Source organism: Silurus aristotelis (genome assembly GCF_946808225.1).
Source record: "Silurus aristotelis genome assembly, chromosome: 12".
Classification (NCBI taxonomy): domain Eukaryota; kingdom Metazoa; phylum Chordata; class Actinopteri; order Siluriformes; family Siluridae; genus Silurus; species Silurus aristotelis.
The window spans coordinates 27056416-27080382 of record NC_139585.1 but is presented as its reverse complement, the minus strand read 5'-3'; the positions used below and the strand labels follow the sequence as shown (position 1 = coordinate 27080382).

General features: G+C 38.3%; 1 protein-coding gene and 1 long non-coding RNA gene across 4 annotated transcripts in view; one reads left to right on the top strand and one right to left on the bottom strand.

Annotated features, from left to right (window-relative positions):
• The window catches only part of slc39a11 (solute carrier family 39, member 11), a 121043-nt gene extending 118968 nt beyond the window's left edge, over positions 1-2075 (top strand). For all 3 annotated transcript variants that reach the window (XM_083557173.1, XM_083557171.1, XM_083557172.1), the window contains exons 9-10: positions 1082-1240; positions 1681-2075. In XM_083557173.1, coding sequence (XP_083413299.1) covers positions 1082-1240; positions 1681-1759 — 238 coding nt within the window. In that variant the 3' untranslated portion in view covers positions 1760-2075. The remainder of the gene's footprint in view (positions 1-1081; positions 1241-1680) is intronic.
• Positions 2076-2949: 874 nt separating this feature from the next.
• LOC310734801 lies at positions 2950-3973 on the bottom strand. Its single transcript, XR_014536143.1, has 2 exons — positions 3629-3973; positions 2950-3587 (listed from the first exon to the last, which is right to left on the bottom strand). It is a non-coding gene; the product is annotated as an uncharacterized lncRNA (long non-coding RNA).
• Between the last annotated feature and the right edge of the window lie 19994 nt (positions 3974-23967).

Below are 23967 nucleotides of genomic sequence, written 5' to 3'. Positions count from 1 at the left end.
CAGAATTTAAAAGTAGTGTGGGCAGGTGTTAAATCCTCCTGGAAAATAAAATAATTCTCTCCATAAAGCTGGTCAGCAGAGGGAAGCATGAAGTGCTCTAAAACTTCCTGGTAGACGTCTGTGCTGACCTTGGACCTGATAAAACACAGTGGACCAACACCAGCAGATGACATTACTCCCCAAACCAGCACTGACTGTGCAAACTTTACACTGGACCTCAAGCAACTAGGATTCTGTGGGTCTTCTCTCTTCCTCCAGACTCTGGGACCTTGATTTCCAAATGTAATGCAAAATTTTCTTTCCTTTCATCTGAAAAGACGACTTTGGCCCACTAAGCAACAGTCCAGTCCTGTTTGTCCTTTGCCCAGGTAAGACACCTCTGTCATTGTCTCTGGTACAGGAGTGGCTTGACACAAGGAATGCGTCAGTTGTAGCCCATGAATACGCCTGTGCGTCGAGGCTCTTCAAGCACTGACTCCAGCTGCAGTCCACTCTTTGTGAATCTCCCCCAAATTCTTGAATGGGCTTCATTTCACCTTTGGCTACTGCACTCTGTGAACAGCAGCTTCTTTAGTGATGACCTTTTGTGTCTTACCCTCCTTGTGCAGGGTGTCAATGATCGTCTTCTGGACAACTGTCATGTCAGCAGTCTTCCCCCATGATTGTGGAGCCTGAACCTTTTTGACCTTAAACTTTTTCACAAAATTGTAGTTTTCTGAGATAAATGTTTTTTTTTTTTTTTTTATAGCTTTAAGCCATAATCATTAAAATGTAAAAAAATAAACACTTGACATATATCAGTCTGTGTGTGATGAATCTATATAATATACGAGTTTCACTTTTTGTATTATATGGCTAAAATAAATCAACTTTAATGATATTCTTATTTGTAATTTGTATTCTTTATATAACCGAATATTTGTTTGTGACAAATAAAATCTTGAATCCTGAATCTTGAAATTTATAGAACATTGTAACATGTTCATTTTAATAAATAATAAATGTAAAAATGTGTGTGTGTGTGTGTGTGTGTGTGTGTGTGTGTGTGTGTGTGTGTGTGTGTGTGTGTGTATATTCTCAGGTATGGACAGCTCAGTGGGATGGTGGAGCCGGTGGCAGGGTTGCTAGGGGCCGTTGCCGTGGTGCTGGTGGAGCCGTTGCTACCCTATGCACTGGCCTTTGCTGCAGGAGCCATGGTCTATGTTGTTGTTGATGACATCATACCTGAAGCACAAGTCAGGTGCTTATTCTGAACTGATTTTTATAGCGTCTAAGTGCTGCTTGTAACTAAGTACTGGTTATTCAGCATGAGGACGCCACAAACTAAAAAAATTTTTAAGAAAACAGTGTCTACTAGTGATTTTATTAAACACAACAATCTCCTGTATAATTATTTAGCTTTTCATTTTGAAGCGTTTTGGAAAACATTTGAGGGACGTGTGTAAGGCTTCTATTTAGATGGACCTGAATATTGTGAAAAATAGTCCAAAAAGAGTTTCTCATGTAAGTGTTACATACGTTGTTGAGCTTGAAGCTGATGAATGACTGCAATGACTGAGAACTTTCAAGACACTAAACTGAAAGCCACGTCTGTTAGCATGCCTGCTTCAGAGCGACTCACTGAGGTGGATTAGCTGCTCACAAATTAAGCTGTTGATTGTTCTTTGTTCTGTTTTTCAGTGGCAATGGGAAGCTGGCTTCCTGGACATCCATACTTGGCTTTATTGTGATGATGTCACTGGATGTTGGTCTGGGATAATGATTTTTTTCTATTTTTATTGACTTTACTGGCCTTCTAAAAAAGGGTTATTCTTCTTATCAGAATCAGGGATGAATTGGATGATGCCTTGGAGTTTTTTTGCTCCTCATTTTTATTATTGTTTCTTTTTTATTCATTGAAACTTGATCATATTATTACACTTGATAATGATTACCTAATGGATAACTAAATACTTGAATGTCACTTGAATAGGAGGCTGTGCGAGGCTGTGCTTTTCTTATTGCAGTTAATCCATTGTTTTACAGCCACAGTATGAAGGTGTTTGTTCATTAAAAGTCTAAATTGTCTTCTTTCATTGAGAGTAATAACTGCTTTGATTTGGACTGATGTCTGTAAAGCTGCTGCAGCACCAGAGGCTCCTCTGAATTCCACTCCTTTAAAATTCATCACTTTATATGTGATCGATGTCTTACACTGAAGAAAGTCAAGAAAGAAAGAAAGAAAGAAAGAAAGAAAGAAAGAAAGAAAGAAAGAAAGAAAGAAAGAAAGACACACAGACAGACAGACAGAAAAAGAACTTTGACTTATTACATACATACAGCACATTGAAATTCTTTGCATATACCAACTTGTTAGGTAACTTGGATCAGAGCGCAGGGTCAGTCATGGTACAGCAACCTTGTAGCAGAGAGGGTTAAGGGTCTTGCTTAATGGCCCATCAGTAGCAGCTTGGCGATACTGGTGGTGGAACCCACCAAACTTTCTGGGTAACTAATTGGAAGGTTAGTGTTTCAAGGCTCAGTATTTCCAATCTGCTGCTCTTGGGCCCTCAAGCAAGACCCTTAACCCTCTGTGATCTAGGGGCACTGTATCATGGCTGTCTCTGAACTCTTACCCCAGCTTTCTAACATCGCTGGGGTATTCAAAAAAAGAATTGTACTGTGCAGTAAAGTACATGTGACATGTAAATGCATATTCTAAATTGTACAGTTCTACACACAAATCTCACAAATTTCCAAACGCCAATCAGTATCTCCGTCATTTTTAAATCTCAAACTTTAGCCAGGTGCACACTGTGCGATGTTGGCCACGATTTGGACGTCTGAGACAAAGTTAAAGAATATTTCTATAATCCGAGCCTAAAATCTGTCATCTTTGATTGCTGGTTTGACATCTTCACTGACATTCCATTAATGGCACTTTTGGCAGTGTCAAAAGATTTCAGTCTCTTTTCTGCAGTGTGCAGTGTCTTCTCCTATGACGACCGTCAAACCAAGAACCAATAGTAGTGCTAAATCCTATGACGCAATTAACGCGACAACTTCAAACCACTTCAGGGAAAATGTCTGTTTCTATTATCATTTAATTGTCATTAAACTAAATAAATGCTATAGATTATTTTGGTTTGCTGCTTGCCACTATTAGTGAGAAAACGTGGGTCAGGTCATGTCACGGGTCCTTTTCAAAAAAATACAATTTGACAAGTCTATTTCTTGTGCGTCAGTTTTTGACTGTTGTACAGTCTGACATTATGGACAGCTGACATTCTACAGTGTGACATGGGGATCATGTTCATACAGACTGACAGGAGACAATTGCAAAGGACTATTTAAAATCACACAGTGTAAAACCGGCATAAGTCTTCTTAACTACGGTTCCTTCCCTTCAAATCAGCATGGTTAACTGCAGCCATTAGTAAAAAGAAAGCAACAAACAATCACTGCAGATGACAACAAAAGCACAACATATTTTAAAATGACATCCTTTTCTCCTTAAAGCTGAAACAGCAATGAAAAATGAGTGGTGGGAAAAATTTGTACACTTGGAAAACTTGAAGTAAATTTTAATATTGTGGGAGTTTATCAGTCTCATGTTGTTTTAGTGACATTTTAGTGCATTCTTGTTTACAACATTGCTTCACTTTATATAGTCGGTATGAGGCATATGGTATTTGTCATGACGTATTATTTTCACCATGAATAGCATGTATTGGCAAAACTGCTTTTGGAAAAAAGCAACTATCTCTATGGGATGTATTTACAGTGAAGTGCAAAGATTTTTGGGACATTCTACAGAGGTAGTCATTAGCAAAAAATCTTTTTTTTTTTTTTTTACCCCTGGTTTCTGGATTTTTACTAGTGTAATAAACAATATTTCCAACACCATGATTTACACTAGTACTGTTCTTTGAACTTTCCAGGAGACAGACATCTAGCTTAAGTTGACTGTGTATTGTTTACAGAATACATAATATTTGTTGCCAGTAGTGTGGGTTTTTGGCTTTAAACATGTACAATCCTATAAAAAAGGAAATCTGCTATACACCCCAAATCTGCTATATATCTGCTATACACCCCAATGTAAAATGACTGTAAAATGTAAGTAAAAACAAAATGCAATTATACAGTGGGTACGGAAAGTATTCAGACCCCCTTAAATTTTTCACTTTTTGTTATATTGCAGCCATTTGCTAAAATCATTTAAGTTCATTTATTTTCCTCATGAATGTACACATAGCACCCCATACTGACAGAAAAACACAGAATTGTTGACCTTTTTGCAGATTTATTAAAAAAGAAAAACTGAAATATCACATGGTCCTAAGTATTCAGACCCTTTGCTGTGACACTCATATATTTAACTCAGGTGCTCTCCATTTCTTCTGATCATCCTTGAGATGGTTCTACACCTTCATTTGAGTCCAGAAATTTTTGATTATACTGATTGGACTTGATTAGGAAAGCCACACACCTGTTTATATAAGACCTTACAGATCACAATGCATGTCAGAGCAAATGAAAATCATTAAGGTCAAAGGAACTGCCTGAAGAGCTCAGAGACAGAATTGTGGCAAGGCACAGATCTGGCCAAGGTTCCAAAAAAAATTTTGCTGCACTTAAGGTTCCTAAGAGCACAGTGGCCTCCATAATCCTCAAATGGAAGACGTTTGGGACGACCAGAACCATTCCTAGAGCTGGCCGACCGGCCAAACTGAGCTATCGGGGGAGAAGAGCCTTGGTGAGAGAGGTAAAGAAGAACCCAAAGATCACTGTGGCTGAGCTCCAGAGATGCAGTCGGGAGATGGGAGAAAGTTGTAGAAAGTCAACCATCACTGCAGCCCTCCACCAGTCTGGGCTTTATGGCAGAGTGGCCCGACGGAAGCCTCTCCTCAGTGTAAGACACATGAAAGCCCACATGGAGTTCTCCAAGCTGGTGAGAAATAAGATTCTCTGGTCTGATGAGACCAAGATAGAACTTTTTGGCCTTAATTCTAAGCGGTATGTGTGGAGAAAACCAGGCACTTCTCATCACCTGTCCAGTACAGTCTCAACAATGAAGCATGGTGGTGGCAGCATCATGCTGTAGGGGTGTTTTTCAGCTGCAGGGACAGGACGACTGGTTGCAATCAAGGGAAAGATAATGCGGCCAAGCACAGGGATATCCTGGACGAAAACCTTCTCCAGAGTGCTTTGGACCTCAGACTGGGCTGAAGGTTTACCTTCCAACAAGACAATGACCCTAAGCACACAGCTAAAATAACGATGGAGTGGCTTCACAACAACTCTGTGACTGTTCTTGAATGGCCCAGCCAGAGCCCTGACTTAAACCCAATTGAGCATCTCTGGAGAGACCTAAAAATAGCTGTCCACCAACGTTTACCGTCCAACCTGACAGAACTGGAGAGGACCTGCAAGGAGGAATGGCAGAGGATCCCCAAATCCAGGTGTGAAAGACTTGTTGCATCTTTCCCAAAAAGACTCCTGGCTGTATTAGATCAAAAGGGGGCTTCTACTAAATACTGAGCAAAGGGTCTGAATACTTAGGACCATGTGATATTTTAGTTTTTCTTTTTTAATAAATCTGCAACAGTGTCAACAATTCTGTGTTTTTCTGTCAATATAGGGTGCTATGTGTACATTAATGAGGAAAATAAATGAACTTAAATGATTTTAGCAAATGGTTGCAAAATAAAAAAGAGTGAAAAATTTAAGGGGGTCTGAATACTTTCCGTACCCACTGTATGTACATTTCATAAACCAATATTGAAATTTGGAAATCTTTTTGTCCTTTGGACTGAAGAGAAGGACCATCTGACTTATTATCAGTGGTCAATTAAAAAGCCTGCATATCTAAAGGTATGGGAGTGCATTAGTGCCTCTGCAATTGGGCAAGTTGCACATCTGGAAACCTCCATCAATGCTGAACAGTATGTACAGGTTTTAGAGCAACATGTATATCAATCAAGACATAATCTTTGGGCAAGGCCTTGTATATTTCACCAAGACAGTGCTAAATCACATACTGCTTTCCAGAAGAGTCTGGGTGATGAACTGGCTGGCCTGCAGTTCAGACCTTTTACCAATTGAAAACATTAGGCACATCTTGAAATGAAAAATATGATAAAAAAAGACGAATGAATGAGACAGCATTCCTCTTTCCAAAACTTCTGTTAATTGGTCTCGATATTTCCCAGACATATACAGTCTGTTCTGAACTTTATCGAGACATGTTGTAGCTATTAAATTAAAAATATTTTTTAAATGTTTTGGTCATAATAGCCTTCCTCAATACACTTCCTCAGTTTGGTATAATTTCTATGTTCTATTGTGAAGAACATATGATTTAGATGATTTAGATGATTTACATTCTGTTTCATTGACATTTTTTCACAGCGTCCCAAGTTTTATTGTTAACATCCTAATGTGCAATTGATGAACGCATAAAATATAGAAAACAATTGCAACAAACCTGTTTTATGTTTAATAATGAAATAAAATTACATTACAGCTGCATTGTAGTGGAAGGCTAAACGTGATCCTCACAGGAAAATAAAAATTCTGCTTTTTTACAGTCAAGCCCTGTGTCACTGCAGTCGTATTTAATTAATATTTAATATTGTGTCCTTTGTAAGAGTAATCTGCTGAGAGGCCTGTGATTTGTTTTTTTGCTGTGTTTCTGTGTCATGCCATTCCAGCTCTAACTTTTATAACAACATTAGAGCAACTGCTTATATTGATCATGCATCTGTTGCTAACTGTGTTTCACAAAATGATATGCATTTTGACTTTTTTTGTGCACAGTGAAAGTCATATTGCCTTGTTACATCTACACATGAGAGTTATTGCATCCATTCATCAGATGTTTATTATCTTAATATTTCTTCCTTAAATGCAACTGCTCTCCTAAAAAGCTGCACCATGTGTACTCAGGCATTAATCTCTTTTATTTTATTTCTTATAGTTACAAGTTGATTCGTTTAAATATGGCAACCTTCTGAAAATGAAATTATGTATTATGTATTTTTAATCTGTCAGGTATAAGTTGACAGTCTGATCATGTAAAATCACTTCTATATTGATTTGTGGGTGTGAGAGAGAGAGTATAAATAAGTATATAAAATAATATTGGAGTCATAACAAATTGTGTTTGTGTGTTTTTTTCCATTATACATACACACAGAGAGAAACACTGAAATAACTGCGCTCTCTTCATACAAACAGACATTTCATTTATCACTGTGGTCCATCATACAGGAATATTTAACAGGAACTGTTTACACACAGCACAATAGAGAGAAGAGAATTGAATGACCCTGCTGATAAAATACAGAATTACAGCTTAATTTGAAAGATTCTCCCACCTCTTTAGTTCAAATAATGCATTACAGAATTACACTTAGTGTGTCAGTGCTTTATGCTGGGCATAGTGGAACCTGAGGGAGGTAGGAATATGTACACCCTGTATAGGACGTTTATCCGTTACACAGCACAATGCACACCAGTGGCAGACATTAATGAAGTAAATGTAATTCGTTACTGTACTAAAGTAGTTTTTTCAGTATTTCCATTTGATGAGACTTTAACTTCATTACATTTCAAAGTCAAATATCTTTTTACTCAACTACGTCTTGTAAAATAAGTCGTTTCTTTTTATTCATGAGTGGACAAAACTGGTCAAACATGCAGCAAGCCATTAATCACCCACCAATCTGTTTTGAACGTGTTTTGATGGGCATTGAAACAATGGACATTATCTCATTAGAGAGATAAAGTGGTTATAAAGTTGTATAAAACAATGTATACAATGATCAGGCATAACTTTATGGCCAACTGCCTAATATTGTGTTGGTCCCCCTTTGTTGCCAAAACACTCATGACTCATTGAGCATGAACAGGATTAACTTCTTCAGCATTTTGAGATACAGGAGCTCATCTGTTGGATTACATTAACCAGCCTTTGCTCCCCACGTGCATCATTGTCCCTCGGCCCCCCCATGACCCTGTCGCCAGTTTCCTGTTTCTTTCTTGGAGCACTTTTGATAGATACTGACCACTGCAGACCGGGAACACCCACAAGAGCTGCAGTTTTGGAGATGCTCCGACCCAGGCGTCTAAACATCACAATTTGTCCCTTGTCAAACTCAATTCAATCTTGCATGCCTATTTTTCCTGCTTCTAACAAATCAACTTTAAAGCCATAATATTCATATAATAAATATATCCACCCACTAACAGGTGCCATGATGAAGAGATAATCAGTGTTCTTCACTTTAGTGCTTATAATGTTTTGCCTGATTGGTGTAAGTTTAGTGCCTATAAATTTGTTCCTTATAATTGTACTTTTATCCCTAATAAGAGCAAGTCAGTGGTGACTGTGGTGAGGAAAAACTCCCTGAGATGGCATGATGAAGGAAACCAGACTTGAAAGGGAACCAATCCTCATCCTCAACACCGAATATCCATTCATTACAGTTTCATCATTGTTGAGGTGTACTGATTAGGGATGGACGCTTAAATGCAAAACTGTTTATGCAAACTGCGGTCCTGAGACCATTGTAGTAGACTGTTGATATTAATTACAGTCCAAATCCATTGTTCTTTCCAAGTTCTTGAATTGCTCAGTAACATCATGGATCTGGAGTATGTTTCCCTCAACAGAGAGGGAGAAGGAGAGTAAAGAGATGACCGGCAGACAGAAAAAGACAATTGAACTGAGTTAAACTTTAGATTCTCCAACTGTGAGGTGACAATGATAGCTGCAACATTGTGTCATTATTTCCCCTCTGTGCACTATTCCTGGAAATACTGCTGTAACTGTTTAATGGTGATGTTACTATTTTTTGTCCATGAAATACCACAATTATTCTTCACTTCTTTATCCTCCATCACTGATGCTATTTTTTCATGCTAATATTTAACTAAAGAATGTGACATGCTGCATTTTTGCATGTATACACACATTTAAACATTTAGACCTACCGCATCATGTCTTCATGAAGCTTATTTTGTGCAACAGGGTGTACATTGTTGTGCTGAAACATGTTTGAGTCTCCTAAATCTTTTACAGTGAGGTGGAAATGCAAAGTACAGCATACAAAGACATTCTATACAACTGCATGTTTTAAATGTTTGGTGAAGAACCACATGATGGTCAGTTAACTCATGCACAGACACTTTATGGCAGGCACTCACATAATTAAGCAGCTAATTAGATAAGCAGCTAGCTATGTGCTAGCTAAGCTAGCTATGTGCTAGCTGTGCAATGTATAAAATCATGGACATACAGTTTAAGAGCTTCAGGTAAAATTCTACAGACTGCACAGAATGGCATGAAAGGCAAACAATAGTGAAAGACAGTTCTATAAGTGAAAACACAGTGTTGAATAAAAATAAGTCAAAGGAAAATAATCAATCTTTGCAACCATGGTGAGCAGAAAAAGCATCTCAAGCATGCAAAAAATATTAAACCCTGAGGAGGATTGGCTATAAGAGCAAAAGGCCACAAACAGGTTTCCACTCCTGTCAGCCAAGTGTAGGAAACTGAGGCTATTATGAACTATTACAAGCTCACTGATACCACTGAAGACCAGTGTTGGGCAACGTTAATTTTAAAAGTAATGCATTACAATATTGAGTTACTCCCCAAAAAAGTAACTGATTACGTTACTTACTTACTTTTTATAGAAAGTAACCCGTTATATTACTTTTGTGTTACTTTTGCGTTACTTGTATCTCTTTCACGCCTTACAGGTGTAACAGGTGTAATATAGATAATTGCCATTAAGAAATCAGTTATATTAGGGCAAAAGACATGTGTGGGCTGCACACCGGTGATGTGGAGGGAGAACATACCTTTCGCTGTCATCTCATAAAACATCGTGCAATTCCGTAAATATGACCTCGTCCTCGTCTACATCATTCTCTTCTTCATCATCAGCTTGAAACATTCTGAACGCTTTTACAAAGTTCATGCTATTATCAGTGACCGTGGCAGTTTATCTTAAATATCATTTCCATATATGCAACATTATATACACACACACACACACACACACAAATGTTTTTTTTTTTTTTTTTTTTTTTTGAAGTGGTATTTTTTGCAGTTGACAAGAGCTTTTCACCAACACATAATCTACACTTAACCATTATTCCTTTTCCTCGACTATTTCAAAATAAAAAGAATACTTCCATCACAGTAATGTAATTCTTTGGTTTGCCATCTCCGCTTCTGACCAGCTTCTGTTCCCGCGGCTCTACGTGACTACGTTCATTTTAATTCAGTATTTATTTTTTTATGCAAAATAATTTAACTGAAAAGTAACTCGCATTACTTTAAAAAAAAAGTAACTCAGATATTAATGTGTAAATTTATAAAGTAACGCGCTACTTTACTCGTTACTCCAGAAAAGTAATATTATTACGTAACGCACGTTACTTGTAATGCTTTACCCCCAACACTGTACGAGACAGTTGAAGGCTGAAAATGTAAGAAAAAATGATGAGGACAACGAAGATCGTAATAAAGAATTTTATAACAGCGTAGCAGTGACAAAATACATGAAGCACTTTGTGCTCAACGGAGTCAGAAAGAACCCAGAGCAAACTCTGCCCAGATATTTTATATTGTTCTTCCCCTTTGAAGTATAGACCAGAGTATCCTTTAAATGTAAATTAGACATAGGACATGCATGAGGAAACAACTGGCTGGGTGATCGAGGCGGAGGTCTCTGTTGTTGACACCTTTGTTGGTGCCGGCCCCCCAGCAGGACAGGATAGGGTATTGTTTAAATGATAATCATGGTCTCAGACACCTTTTGGTTAGAAATGGTCCTTGAAGGCTTGCTGTTTCTTCCAGACAGATTCAATCAAGACTATGATTAGGATTGATACAACTGAAATTCTTTTGTCAAACTACATAAATACTTTTGTGAAATTTAAGCCGTTTTGCGGATGAGCTTAATTTGATATAGTGTGGGGTGGAATCTGGGTTGAGGCAGTCTGTAATTCTTACAGTCCCCCCTTTGATGCTTTTGGCCCTGAAGCATCAAATCCACTCCCTTTACACAGATTACACCTCCTGTTTTAGGCAGGTGCCCAGTGGCGGTGAAGCCCTGCCTTAGGTTGTCCTACTTCGGCCTTAAGAGAATCTTACCCGTCATTGGAACATTCACCTCATGCACACCGGTTATCGCTTCATCCCATCCGGCATGCTTACAACGCAGGTTTCTCCTAAAATTTTTGTTATATGTAAAATCTTATCCATCATTGGGTCATCAACTTAGACACACCTGTTTCATCCAATTGAGCAAACGTATTAGACATATCTCTATAAAATATTTGGCTATATGTAAAATTTTGTCTGGGTTTGGAATAGAGGCCTTCAGGAACCATCATAACCAATAGAGGCATCCTACATTGAATATTGAATCATACGCAGTCTGACATCTTAACATAAAACAAATACAATAGAACATAATACAATGTCAAATATAGGAAAATTACATACACAAACAGTAAAGTCTTAATAAACAAAAAAACCAATCAAAAACGATGGGAATGGCCCATAGTGATCATAGAATTGTCTGAAATCTGACGTCTTAGCATGGAACACATACAATATAATATTTGGCCAATAATGAGCAATATACATACATACATACATACATACATACATACATACATACATACATACATACATACATACAGTGATCTTGAAAGTAACATCCCAAATTAAACCGAAATAGGAAAAATACAATTCTGGGATATTTTTTATCAAACTAATTGCTCTTCTGGTTCGATTGATGTCTGTTGATATCATCTCGTCTTCAACGAACCAGCAGGAAGTGCTGTTTGTAGCTCTGCGTATTCTTGCATCATTCTTGTCACTGGAAAGGACAATGCTACCATCTGTTCAGCCATCTTTGTTTGGTGGTTCTGAAAAACTCAGGGAAACAGAAAGAATTGCCCCCCTCCCCTTTTCACACATAAAAGTTCTCAGCATATCTGGAGTTTCCTCTGAAAACACTGGGCACATTAACAATCAATAAATATTGAATGGGCTGAAAGCCCATTACCAAAGCATAACTTAAGTTTAAGGTGTAGCACCTCTAAATGCTGTGGGGAGAAGCATTACATGTTAAAATTCAGCAGTTAACTTCATTCTTTACTGTGGCATTGTTGGTGTTACTTATGGTAGAAATAACCCATACAATTCCATCTTGAGAGGTTGGTTCAACATAGTTAACACACACACATTGAACAATCTAATGACTAAACAATTGTTCTATTAGCTCAGCGGTTTCTATCGACATACAAGCGTAGACCTTTACTCTTATCTTAGCTTGTCAGCAGTCACTTGAAAAAAATTTCTAATAGGACAAAACTTAGCTAAATCATTATCAAATTGTAGTTTAAATCTCCAACATATGATTACTGATTATGGTTAACATTTACAGCTCTGATCGGCCTAAATGCTACAATTCTACCCCAAATCCAGTCTTATGCGACAATTTTTAACTACTTTGTATTACAGTGCATTAACAACTACAGCATCACAATTAATCTAAATGAATACACAACAGTAGAAACTTTAACTACATTAGCCTTAATGCCCTTGAGCACATTAACAACTGTTCAACACCAGCTAAATTCACAACTTTAACTACATTAGCCTTAATGCCCTTGAGCACATTAACAACTGTTCAACACCAGCTAAATTCACATTAGTCTACATCTATGTTTGTTACACGTGTAACTTATAGCATATGTTTCCATAGGAACAACTGCAAGGACTGTAATTTTTAACAATATAAGCTTAATTTCAAAGTTGCTTTAAACTAAATATTACTTGGACATCACAGAAATCTTTGCCGGGGCCGAAATGCATCAAATGCAGTAAGTCGTTAACCAAGGCAACATTAGCAAACAGAGTTTTTACTCTTAGGGGACAGCTAACCATTTTACTACAGACCCCATAGCCTTATTGAATACTGCTGTGAGTTCACATAAAGTTTTTTTAGATGCACAGTTACCTGATCTGGGTTATCAGAATGCATATGTCTGCGTCAAAGGAAATAGGGTGGTGGACGTTCCTTTCCTAAAGACCAGCATTTGTGGACTACGTGGCCAATCTTGTGGCAAAAAGAACAGAATTTACTTTGCTTATGATGCAGCTTCAATTGCTCACATTCTTCCGTGGTCTTAAAATCTGGCTTCTCAACATCTAGTGCTGATACAGGATGAGACGTCTTTGAACTAGAATTACTACTGTAAAACTGTATCATCTTAGTAATAATCTCATTGTATTCAGATAAATGTGTCACATGCATTGCTATAGCAGAGTGGGTGAGGGGATCACATTTCTTAATCAAGACTGATTTGAAGCTAACATAATTCTGAGTAATATCAGGATTGCCACTGAAAGTTTTAAAGGCATCAAATAATCGTTCAGAAAATGCCACCGGGTGCTCCCCTTCTCGCATGTGAATGTCAGCTATTTTATCCCAGTTAACTGACATCAGCCCTAACACTTCAAGCAGTGCCTGTTTCCTCTCAAACTTATTTGCATGTCTGTCCTTTACTTTCTGAGTTAAGGCTCCAGACAAGGTGTCAGGCAAACAAAGAGTTAACAAAATGCATGTGTCACCATCCGTACATTTGTAAATGTCGGCATATCATTCCAGGTTATTCAGAAAATCTAAGGGATCCTGTTTTACAGGATCAAATTTCCCAATATTCTTAATCACGGTTTCTAGTTCATTGGGGCTAAACCCTCTGACCAGAGTCGAGACCATTGGCTCCTCCCCTCCATCATTAGCTCTCAGAGTCGTAGTGACGTGAATTGGTGCTACTGGGAATCTAACTGTATAGTCAGAGCTTTCACTATTGACGTCTACCAACCTTTTACTGGGATGTTCCTCAATTCTGCCATTCTTTATCAGAAACTGACAGGCAGCATTAGATTCCTCCAAATCATTAAACAATGATTCAACAGATGATTTGAGCATACTGTTGTTAGTTTTCAGAAATGCGATCTCTTTCTGCATTCTGTCCTTTTCTTCTTTCCATATTGTTTCACTGACTTGGTCATTTTTTGTATAAACGTCTCCGATACTGACTCTAGAATGAAGTTGCTTATTTTTAGACTCAAGCTCATCTAGCTTCCTCCTGGTTACCTTATAGGAGGCAAAAACTCCCTGAAGGGCATTTGCAATTTTTTGATGTTTGTTCCTAGGCATCTTAGGATAAGTTTCAAATTTAGAAACAGCCCATTCATAAGGCTTATCACCAACCTTCTCTATTCCATCAAACATCCCTTGTGAGCCGTGTTTAGCGATGTACTTAATAATCAGCTCTTCCATTTCCAAAATACTCCAAAGTTACAACTACACGTTATGTAGAACCGTTTGTCTACTTATTCACCATAACAATAGTTGTAGTGCACAATGAATAAACTTTAGCAATATAACACAAACAGTTATAAATGCAACACTGTCACAATACAAGACAAAACCACACTATGTGTTTAAAACAGTGTCACAGTCCGTTGGACAAAACTATTACCGCATTTTTACCAACTACATGTTATGTAGTTGCTTAAAAATAGCCGTGAGTCTATGTACCGATTAAACCTCTGAAATAATTCAAACTAACTGTTCAAAATATTACGCTGTCACAATACAATGTTATATCCTAAACCAGTGCACTTAGCCACAGTACTTCGGGCTTAAAACAAGAGTTTAAAACAGTGTCACAGTGCGCCGGACACACCACAGTACTTCGGGTTACTGTTTTAAACTTTACAGAGCCGCTGTGCGTCGCGCTCTTTACACTACTACCAGTTTCACTTACGTTAGAAACTGTAATAGTACTCTCACAGAAAGTTTTAATTACTTTAGAAACTTATAAACTTAAGCACTTTGCTTCAGTTACTTTAGAAACAATACAATTCCAATACAACTCTGCTGCCACAGTACGTCGGGCTGATTCAGTTCCGTTAGAATCTTACACAGAAATGTACAGAATAGGCTTAAGAACTCCTCCTGCTTATACTGAATAAACTAAATATTTTTCTTGCCCTTAAAATCTTTCTTTTCTAGATTTTTTTAAACGAGGGGGTTCCCTGAAATAAAATAAAAGCATAGAAGCACTGTTTTCTTACCTTTCCCCGCTTATTTTACCTTTTCCCTCGCTGGGTGGCTCGCCAATGTAAGAAAAAATGATGAGGACAACGAAGATTGTAATGAAGACGTTTATAACAGCGTAGCAGTGACAAAATACATGAAGTACTTTGTGTTCATCGGAGTCAGAAAGAACCCAGAGCAAACTCTGCCCAGATATTTAATATTGTTCTTCCCCTTTGAAGTATAGACCAAAGTATCCTTTAAATGTAAATTAGACATAGGACATGCATGAGGAAACAACTGGCTGGGTGATCGAGGCGGAGGTCTCTGTTGTTGACACCTTTGCTGGTGCCAGCCCCCCAGCAGGACAGGATAGGGTATTGTTTAAATGATAATCATGGTCTCAGACACCTTTTGGTTAGAAATGGTCCTTGAAGGCTTGCTGTTTCTTCCAGACAGTTTCAATCAAGACTATGATTAGGATTGATACAACTGAAATTCTTTTGTCAAACTACATAAATACTTTTGTGAAATTTAAGCTGTTTTGCGGATGAGCTTAATTGGATATAGCGTGGGGTGGAATCTGGGTTGAGGCATTCTGTAATTCTTACAGCTGAATAGTGGTTAGATGACTGTATGACCTTCATCTTCAACTGTTCATTTTTTGTTCAGCCTTTGCCTTTGGCTTCTGACTTTTGTTCTTGGTCGACAGGATTGGAACCTAATGTGGTCATGTTGTAGATCATCCACCTCAAGATCTAATGTGCATTCTGAGATGCTTTTCTGATATCTGAATAGTGCAGCCACCCATAACATTTACCTGAAAAAAATGGGAGGAATTCAAAGCCATGCTTCATACAGGATTAACTGAATAACATGGCAGTAACTGGAGCAGCTTGGTGACCTTGGTGCCCCAGACTGACTGGTCAGTTTGTTTTTGTCTAGACTTTAAGGTCAATGTTGTAGATTTGTTAGTACGTGTGTCTAACCCTCAAGTGAGTTGTCCTAAAACTCTGGTGTTAGCTACTGGGGTGTCCTTTTCCTTCTTTTCTATTGGTATCTGGCATTTCAATTCTTCATATTTGAGGTGATCCACAGGCTTGGCACACTGGTGCTGGTGAATTACCTCTAGAGACACTAGCCTGAGTCTGGTGATGGGGAATGTAGCAGCAGGGGTGTGGCCCAGTGTCAGCTCTGGAAGATAAAAAGGGTAGATGAACAGAAAGTTATGCATAAATATTCTCACTTTGTCCAATTATTTGTGTTTCTTTGTGCTTTTAGCAATGCAATAAGGAGAGAGAGAGAGCTGGTGGAGCTTGCCAAGCACATGCACGCATACATGCACACACATGCACACACAGACCCACACACTACTAAGTGTGAATTTAAAATGCAAACTTAAACAAGACGAAAGCTATCTTCATCACATTTTCTTTAGAACAAAATAAGTCGCTACTAGATGACTTTTGTTCCGTTTTTTATTTTTTTATTTTTAAGTTCTGAAAAGTGTGACAAAAATAGTGAAGATAAACACCAGACCAGGGCAATGCTCCAATCCCACTTGAGAGTCCTCCTCTATATTATTCTGTAACATCTTTTAGTAAACAGCAATTCCTAAAGTTCCCTTTCAGGAACTCGAGCTGTATCAACAACACTTTGGGAACGCTTCTGCGCTCTCCACGATCTGAATCACATGTGTAATCAGTCCAATGGAAAGCCGGCACTAGCTTCTGTTTGTTCATGAACAGCTCTATGTGTGTTTGTCTGAATGGTAAGTGGTAAATGTCCAAATAGATATATAAAAAGTAAATGAAGGCAAGCAAGAAAGGGTTTGCATTTCTTTCTGGACCTGCACACTGAAGGTCCTAATCTATGAATTTTTTCGGCCAGCCTCTTCAGTCCTGAGACTTCTGTATACAAATTGTCAGACTGAAAGAGTGTGGTTACGGGTCGGTGCCCCGGGGATAAAGAGATGCTGGCCAGGGATGTGTAATCATCCCTGAAATCCCTGACGCTGCCCACCAAGCCCTTTCGAAATACGTCGCCGCTGGTGGGCAAGGTTTACTCCTTAGCGGGTCAAGCTGCTGTAGCTTATCAGGCTGATCTGCTGCGAGAGCTAGACGCATCTCAGGCAGCCAAAAGGGGCTAGGAGTCATTTGGCGGATCTGGGCCATAGGGTGCTGCTCGACGCCCCTCTGGTGCTGACTGGCCTGTTCGGCGACTAGGTTAATATGGTCATCAAGAGGTTCCAGGAGGCCAAGAAGCAGTCAAGTCAAGAAGCTTTTATTATCATTTCTACCATATATAGCTGACGCAGTATATAGTGAAATGCTACATAACAGAACACAGAGCTCTAAGTGTCTATGCCCTTGTCCTTGCATAAAGTGCATCATGTGCAACCCAGTGCAAACAGTGCAGATAAAAACAGTGCAGCAGACAACACAAGACAGTGTGGGACAGATACACAAAACACAAAATAGCACTGACCAGTAACTAACTCTGAACTCTGATTATACAGTAATGTTAAAAAAAATGTGTGGTCATGGAACACGAAGAAAAGGCCATTGAGGGGGCCCCTTATCAGACAGAGAGTCTGAGTTCCACAGCCGGTATATCATAGTTCCCAAAAAGGACACGGGTTGCGTCCTATAGTAGATCTACATCAGCTGAGCCGCTTACTACTGAGACTCAGCTATAATATGCTGATCCTAAATCAGGTTGTGTCTCAAACCAGAACCTTAAGGACGCATACATAGATGCTGGCCATGCTTCTAGCTTTCCAGACCTCAGAGGCAAACATATTTTGGTCTGTATGGACAACACATCTGTGGTCTTTTATATTAACCACCAGGGGGTCTGCGCACGTGCCTCCTGTACAAGCTGGCAAGTTAGATCCTCCTGTGGGCCCAGGGGAAGCTGCTCTCCTTGAGGGCAGCATATATCCCAGGCCATCTGAACCAGGAAGCAGAGGCAAGGGCTGAGGCCCCCCCGGCCTTGCCTCGTCTTCCTGGCGTTTCCACTCTCAAGTGGTAAAGCAGATCTGGGAGAGATTTTACAGAGCTCAAGTAGACTTGTTCGTGACTCAAGAGACATCGCACTGTCCCCTCTCGCTCTTCCTTACTCCTCCAGCTCCTCTAGAGTTGGATGCCTCTGCCACATCTGTATGCCTATACAACCTCCCTCTGGAGGATGTACACTGCTAGATGGCATTCACGGCATGGTGCGATCGCCACCAACTGGATTCAGTTAATTGCGTAGTTGGTTTAGTGCTGGAATTTCTTCTGGAATAGTTCCCCAAAGGGTTGGCTCCTTCCACCCTTAAACCATTTCAACGTATCATGCCCCCCTGGCGAGGCAATCCATGGTCAGAAAACCCGATGGTGACTTGCTGAGGCCTCCGGCATGACCTAGAGTGCCTGTGGTGGACTTGGTCCGTCTGCAATGGCCCTCCGAGGAGAGGTCTTCCTGCAAACAAGCAGATGCTCAGCAGATGGATTGTGGAAGCTATTTCATCCTCCTATGAGTCCTCTGTCCTTCAACCTAGCTGTGCTCTTACACACTAGGCAGGGACTGGTTAGGCTGGCTGTATTGGACACTCGTTCCCAAAGCTCGAGTTCCTGAAAGAGAACATCTCCAGGTTAAGTATGTAACCATGAACGAGATGCTGGGTTTCCAGGTCACACTGTCGGCATCCCTACAGTGCTTCCTTCCTTTTCAGAAAACTAGCGCCGGCTTTACTCCATGTGTTTTTATAGCTTCCTGGTCGTGACGTCACCCTGGCGGTGATTCCATGCTTTCCATTGGACTGATTACACACATTGGCGTTCCCAAAGCGCTGTTGTCGCAGTGTTTCTTTTGCTTAGGGAACCATGGTTACATACATAACCTTGAGACGATTTCATTCATCTACCAAGCATAGTCCAAAAGTTATGATGTGCTCTTACTGTAACATTTATATAGTATATGTTGTATATACTTTCTACAGAGCCACACCCTAATTGCTAAATCATCCAGATCTCAACATCTATTGCATATACAAGCTTGAAATTTGTACTTAAAAACAATAAATTGCCATTAAGTGAATAAAAAAATGGCTGGATTTAGTTCAAACATTTGCCTTACAATTGTGATGGCTGTATATACTGTATGTACAAAACTCCATATATGTACATCCATGTGAAAAAGAAAGTATGCCCCCCTGAATTCTTTGGTTTAATGTATCAGTACATTTATCTGGTCCTTAAGCGGTCTTAAGACTAGGTAAATATAACCACAGATGAACAACATCACATGATTATTACACCATTTAAATCTATATTTTATAAAAACAACCAAAGCCAAAAGCCACTCTTATTGTTTCTATTAGATTTAGGAGGCTACGTAGCTGCAAATAAAATGCTCTTGAATAATTGATCATCAGCAAATGTGAGCACCTCTATAAAAGCCCAAGTGTTAGCAGTTTGCTGGTCTGGATTATTTATGTGTGTGTTGAAGCAATGCCAACGATGCACATCAGCAATGATCTTAGAGAAGCAATTGTTTCTGCCCATCAATCTGTAAAGGATTATAAGGCAATTTTCAAGCAATTTAAAATACAGCATTCTACATTGAGTAAGTGGAAAACATTTAGAACAGTTTCTAATCTTCTCAGGAGGAGGCATCCCAGCAAATTCACCCAAAGGTCAGACCGTGCAATGCTCAGAGAAAATGCAAAAAAAATAAAATAAATAAATAAATAAATAAACAAGAGTCACATCTCAAGCTTCACAGAATTCAGTAAGCATTTTAAATGTTAACATTCATGACCATAAAATTAGAAAAAGACTGAACAAGGGAATTTATTTTAAGGAACAGTTTTCAGGAGAAAGCCTCTTCTCTCTAAAAAAAAACATGGTTTAAATTTGCAAAGTTGCATCTGAAAAAAACAAATTCCTTTGAATAGATGAGAGCAAAATGAATTGTTTAAAATAACACTGCATATCAGCACAAATCTAATATGCAGTGTCAGACTGCAAAGAAAAGCTTTTTTTTGCAGTCACATCACATGGATACCTACATACTGTATGACTGAACAGAAAAAACAATGATGGAACTGTAATGAATGGACATGTGGTGCCACCCAGATGAGGACGGGTTCCCTTTTGAGCCTGGTTCCCCTCCAGGTTTCTTTCTCATGCCATCTCAGGGAGTTTTTCTTTGCCACAGTCAGCACTGGCCTGCTCATTAAGAAGAAACTTGGGTGTTTTGGGGAACATTTTAAACATCCAGCTGCATCAGCCTTGAGATGGGCAAACAGTTTTACATCCTGCTATGGAATGCTTGTTGCTGGTCTGTCTCTGTATCCGCATGCTACATGACCACCAGTGATCTGCTCGTTACTAAAAAATAGTAACTAGTTACAGTTACTCGTTACTTCATTCAAAAAGTTACTCAGTTACTTTGTTGATTACCTACACCAAAAAGTAATGCATTACTGTTAAAAGTAACTTTTTTAAAGAACGTTCTTTAATGTTCTCATTAGTGCCCTTTTATGCGTTATGGTCTACACAAACACAAAACTGACTTAAACACAAAGTAATTTTTAAACACTATTTTATTTAAGTCAGACCAGCACACACTAAATATATCACAAGGATTTCTGAAATAAATAAAAACAAGCTGAATAATATATTCAGAACCAAAAACTAAAGTGGCTTCTGCATCATAAAAGCTGTTGTGTTGAGCTCTTAAACATGTTCCTTTTACAGCATGAAAACTATCCACAATGTTGAACAGAACACCGGATTAGCTTCTAGCTTGTAGCTTCGTCGAGGCATGGAGTTTCTAGAGGAGCTTCGACAGATTGGAGTTGTTGTTTATCGCAGTAGATACGAGCTTCGAACCAGAAAGACACAGCTTACATTTGACTAAAAAGTTTTTGTCTTTATGCTCAACTAAAGTGAAATAACGAGCATATTTCATGCACCCTCATACATTTTTCTGACTTGCTTCATACACTGCAAAAAGCGCACTCTCAGATCTTCCTCATCTGTTTCCCTCACTGTACCTTCTTTCCGTAAAAAAGAAGGTACAGAAGGTACATAAAATTCATTATTTTTATAAAAGTAGTTACTGTCAAAATAACTGCATTACAGTAACTAGTTATGCGTTATTGCCCAACACTGATGACCACACAAACAATGAGCAACACAAAAGTTCTAATGGCACAATAAAACATAGAACAAACAGAAATATAAATTTAAACACTATTAGCAAAAAAAAAATTTTTTGTTTCATTTTACTATATTTGATACTGATTTCCAAGTCCTCTGCAAAATGAGAATTTTCTACGTGGGCTCATGGTTGTGAGGTGGCAACTTTAGTTCTGGTACTTGTTTTAAAAACAAGCACACAGGAAGACTTGACTAGTTCTGAAGGACATCATCATAGCAGTTCAGAACCTAGAACTTAAAGTCTTGATCTTAAACACAATGAAGTAAGATCTAACAAAGGATATTCTCCTGTCATTATCATTCAGACAGGAATCTTCTTAGCATAGTAGTAAATCTGTGATCTTATTTTCAGTGCTGTTTGTGTGGTGACTGCGGAATGCATAAGGGAATGCAGTGTGGGGTTAAACAGAGAGGGGGGAGTCTGAGGAGTGCACACAATGTCTTTGTGTTTCCCTACATGCCTCTCAGTCACGCAACAAGACTGCTTGGGAAAAATCTCAAAACCAGTCTGTCTTTCTTTCTTTCTTTCTTTCTTTCTTTCTTTCTTTCTTTCTTTCTTTCTTTCTTTCTTTCTTTCTTTCTTTCTTTCTTTCTTTCTTTCTTTCTTTCTTTCTTTCTTTCTTTCTCTGTGTGTGTGTGTGTCTTTCTTCAGTTGCTTTAAATCAGTTTCACAGTTTAACTTTCAGTGTTTAGCCGTTATTAGCATTTTATTAACAATAAAGCGTTGAAGTAGAGAACATTGACCATGTCAATGTTTAGATATTCAAATTTGAATATCTAAAATGTATATTGAAGTTAATTCTCAGAGAACCCCCTTTTAGAATACAATGTAAATTTAAAATGCTTACTTGGATTTGTGCTTTGGGCTGTTATGATGTTGGAAGGTTCACTTTTTCTTCAGCTGTCTAACAGATGCCTGCAGCTTGAGTGCCAAGATAGATTGGTTTCCATAGTTCCCTCTATACTGAAGTGAGCCCTAGTCCTAGCTAAAGAGAAGCTTCCCCATCGCATTATGCTGCCACCACCTTACTTTAAAATGGACAAGGTGTTTTTTAAGTCTTAATTTTTTTTTTGCAGCACCCAACATATCTTTTAGGATTATGTCTAAAATATTTTATTATTGGATGAATCTTGGATGCATTTCTTCTTGTTGTTTTGTCAATTTTGGAGGTTCACAGTCATTGACTTCAGCATTGTCAAGGCAATGCTCTTTATGTGAAATGAATCCCAATCACTTTATTGATGAGTTCAGTTGTTTAATTCTGTACATAATAATAAATAATATAATAATAATGCATTTTATTTAAAGGCGCCTTTCAAAACACTAAAGGACGGAGTAGAGTGAAATAAAATAAAACAACAACAAACAGCTGTTTAACTGTTAAAATGAGTCAGAAAAAGCGAATCTGAACAGATGAGCATTGAGGCATGATCTGAAATTGTTCAGACAGTCACAATCTTGTATTGATTGTGGAAGAGAATTCCAGAGATATGGAGCTAAATGCTTTAAACCCAATAGTGACTAAACGGAAAGAAGGTACAGTGAGGGAAACAGATGAGGAAGATCTGAGAGTGCGCTTTGCAGTGTATGAAGCAAGTCAGAAAAATGTATGAGGGTGCATGAATATAAAGGGCATAGAAATTGAGGAGCAGAATCTTGTACGTTATTTGAAATTGGACAGGAAGTCAGTGTAGATGATAAAGAGGGTTCTAGTAATTATACGGGCAGCTAAACTCTGGACCAACTGAAGTTTATGAAGGAATTTTTGAGGTACCCCAAACATGGCGGATGTTCCGAAGATGGAAGTACGCAGAGAGATTAATACTGTTCACATGCTTTTCAAAAGACAATCAAGGACAACACCCAGACTACATGTGCCTTATTATAATGCATTCTTGTTTTTCTCTTAAGATTTTCTATTAATTAATTAATTCATTCGTAAATTAATTTTTAAATTAATTTACTTCATTTTTTTATTTAATTCATTAATTAAATAATTTTTAGTTAAACAAATATGACATGATTCTTTTTTTTTTTTTCCCTGATTGAAATCTGCAGTTTTAACATGACCATGTAAACCGTATATACATGTAATAGTACACGATGATGCCCTGGGACTGTGGGTGCAAAACATATTTTCAAAGTTCATTGAAAGTTTATTAAAACTTTTAGTACAGTAAGAAACAATCCAATTTATTGTACAATGGAATTGCCTAATACATTATACTTTTTGTGTCTTCTCATATATGGCATGGCTGATATATAAGAATTAAATTCCATTTTACTTCGGTGGTGTTTTTAACAATGGACATTGACTCAAAGCAGCTTTAACGAATGTAAGAATTCTAAAACAATGTTAACTTATTTTTAAATGTAAATATATATATATATCTCACAGATGAGCAACCTGGAGCTACTGTGGCTAAGAAAAAGAGGTCTGTTTCTGGGGGATGTGTTTGCTTAGTGGTTAAAGCAAGACACTTAACCCCATACTGTAGCTGCTCAGGTGTATCAGTGAGATGAATGGAAGTCGCTCTGGAGAGGGCGTCTCCCAAATCTGGTTCTTTCTTTCCTGATATTATGACATCATAAATAAGGGTGGGACCATGCCAGCTTTCAAATTTTAGGTCTT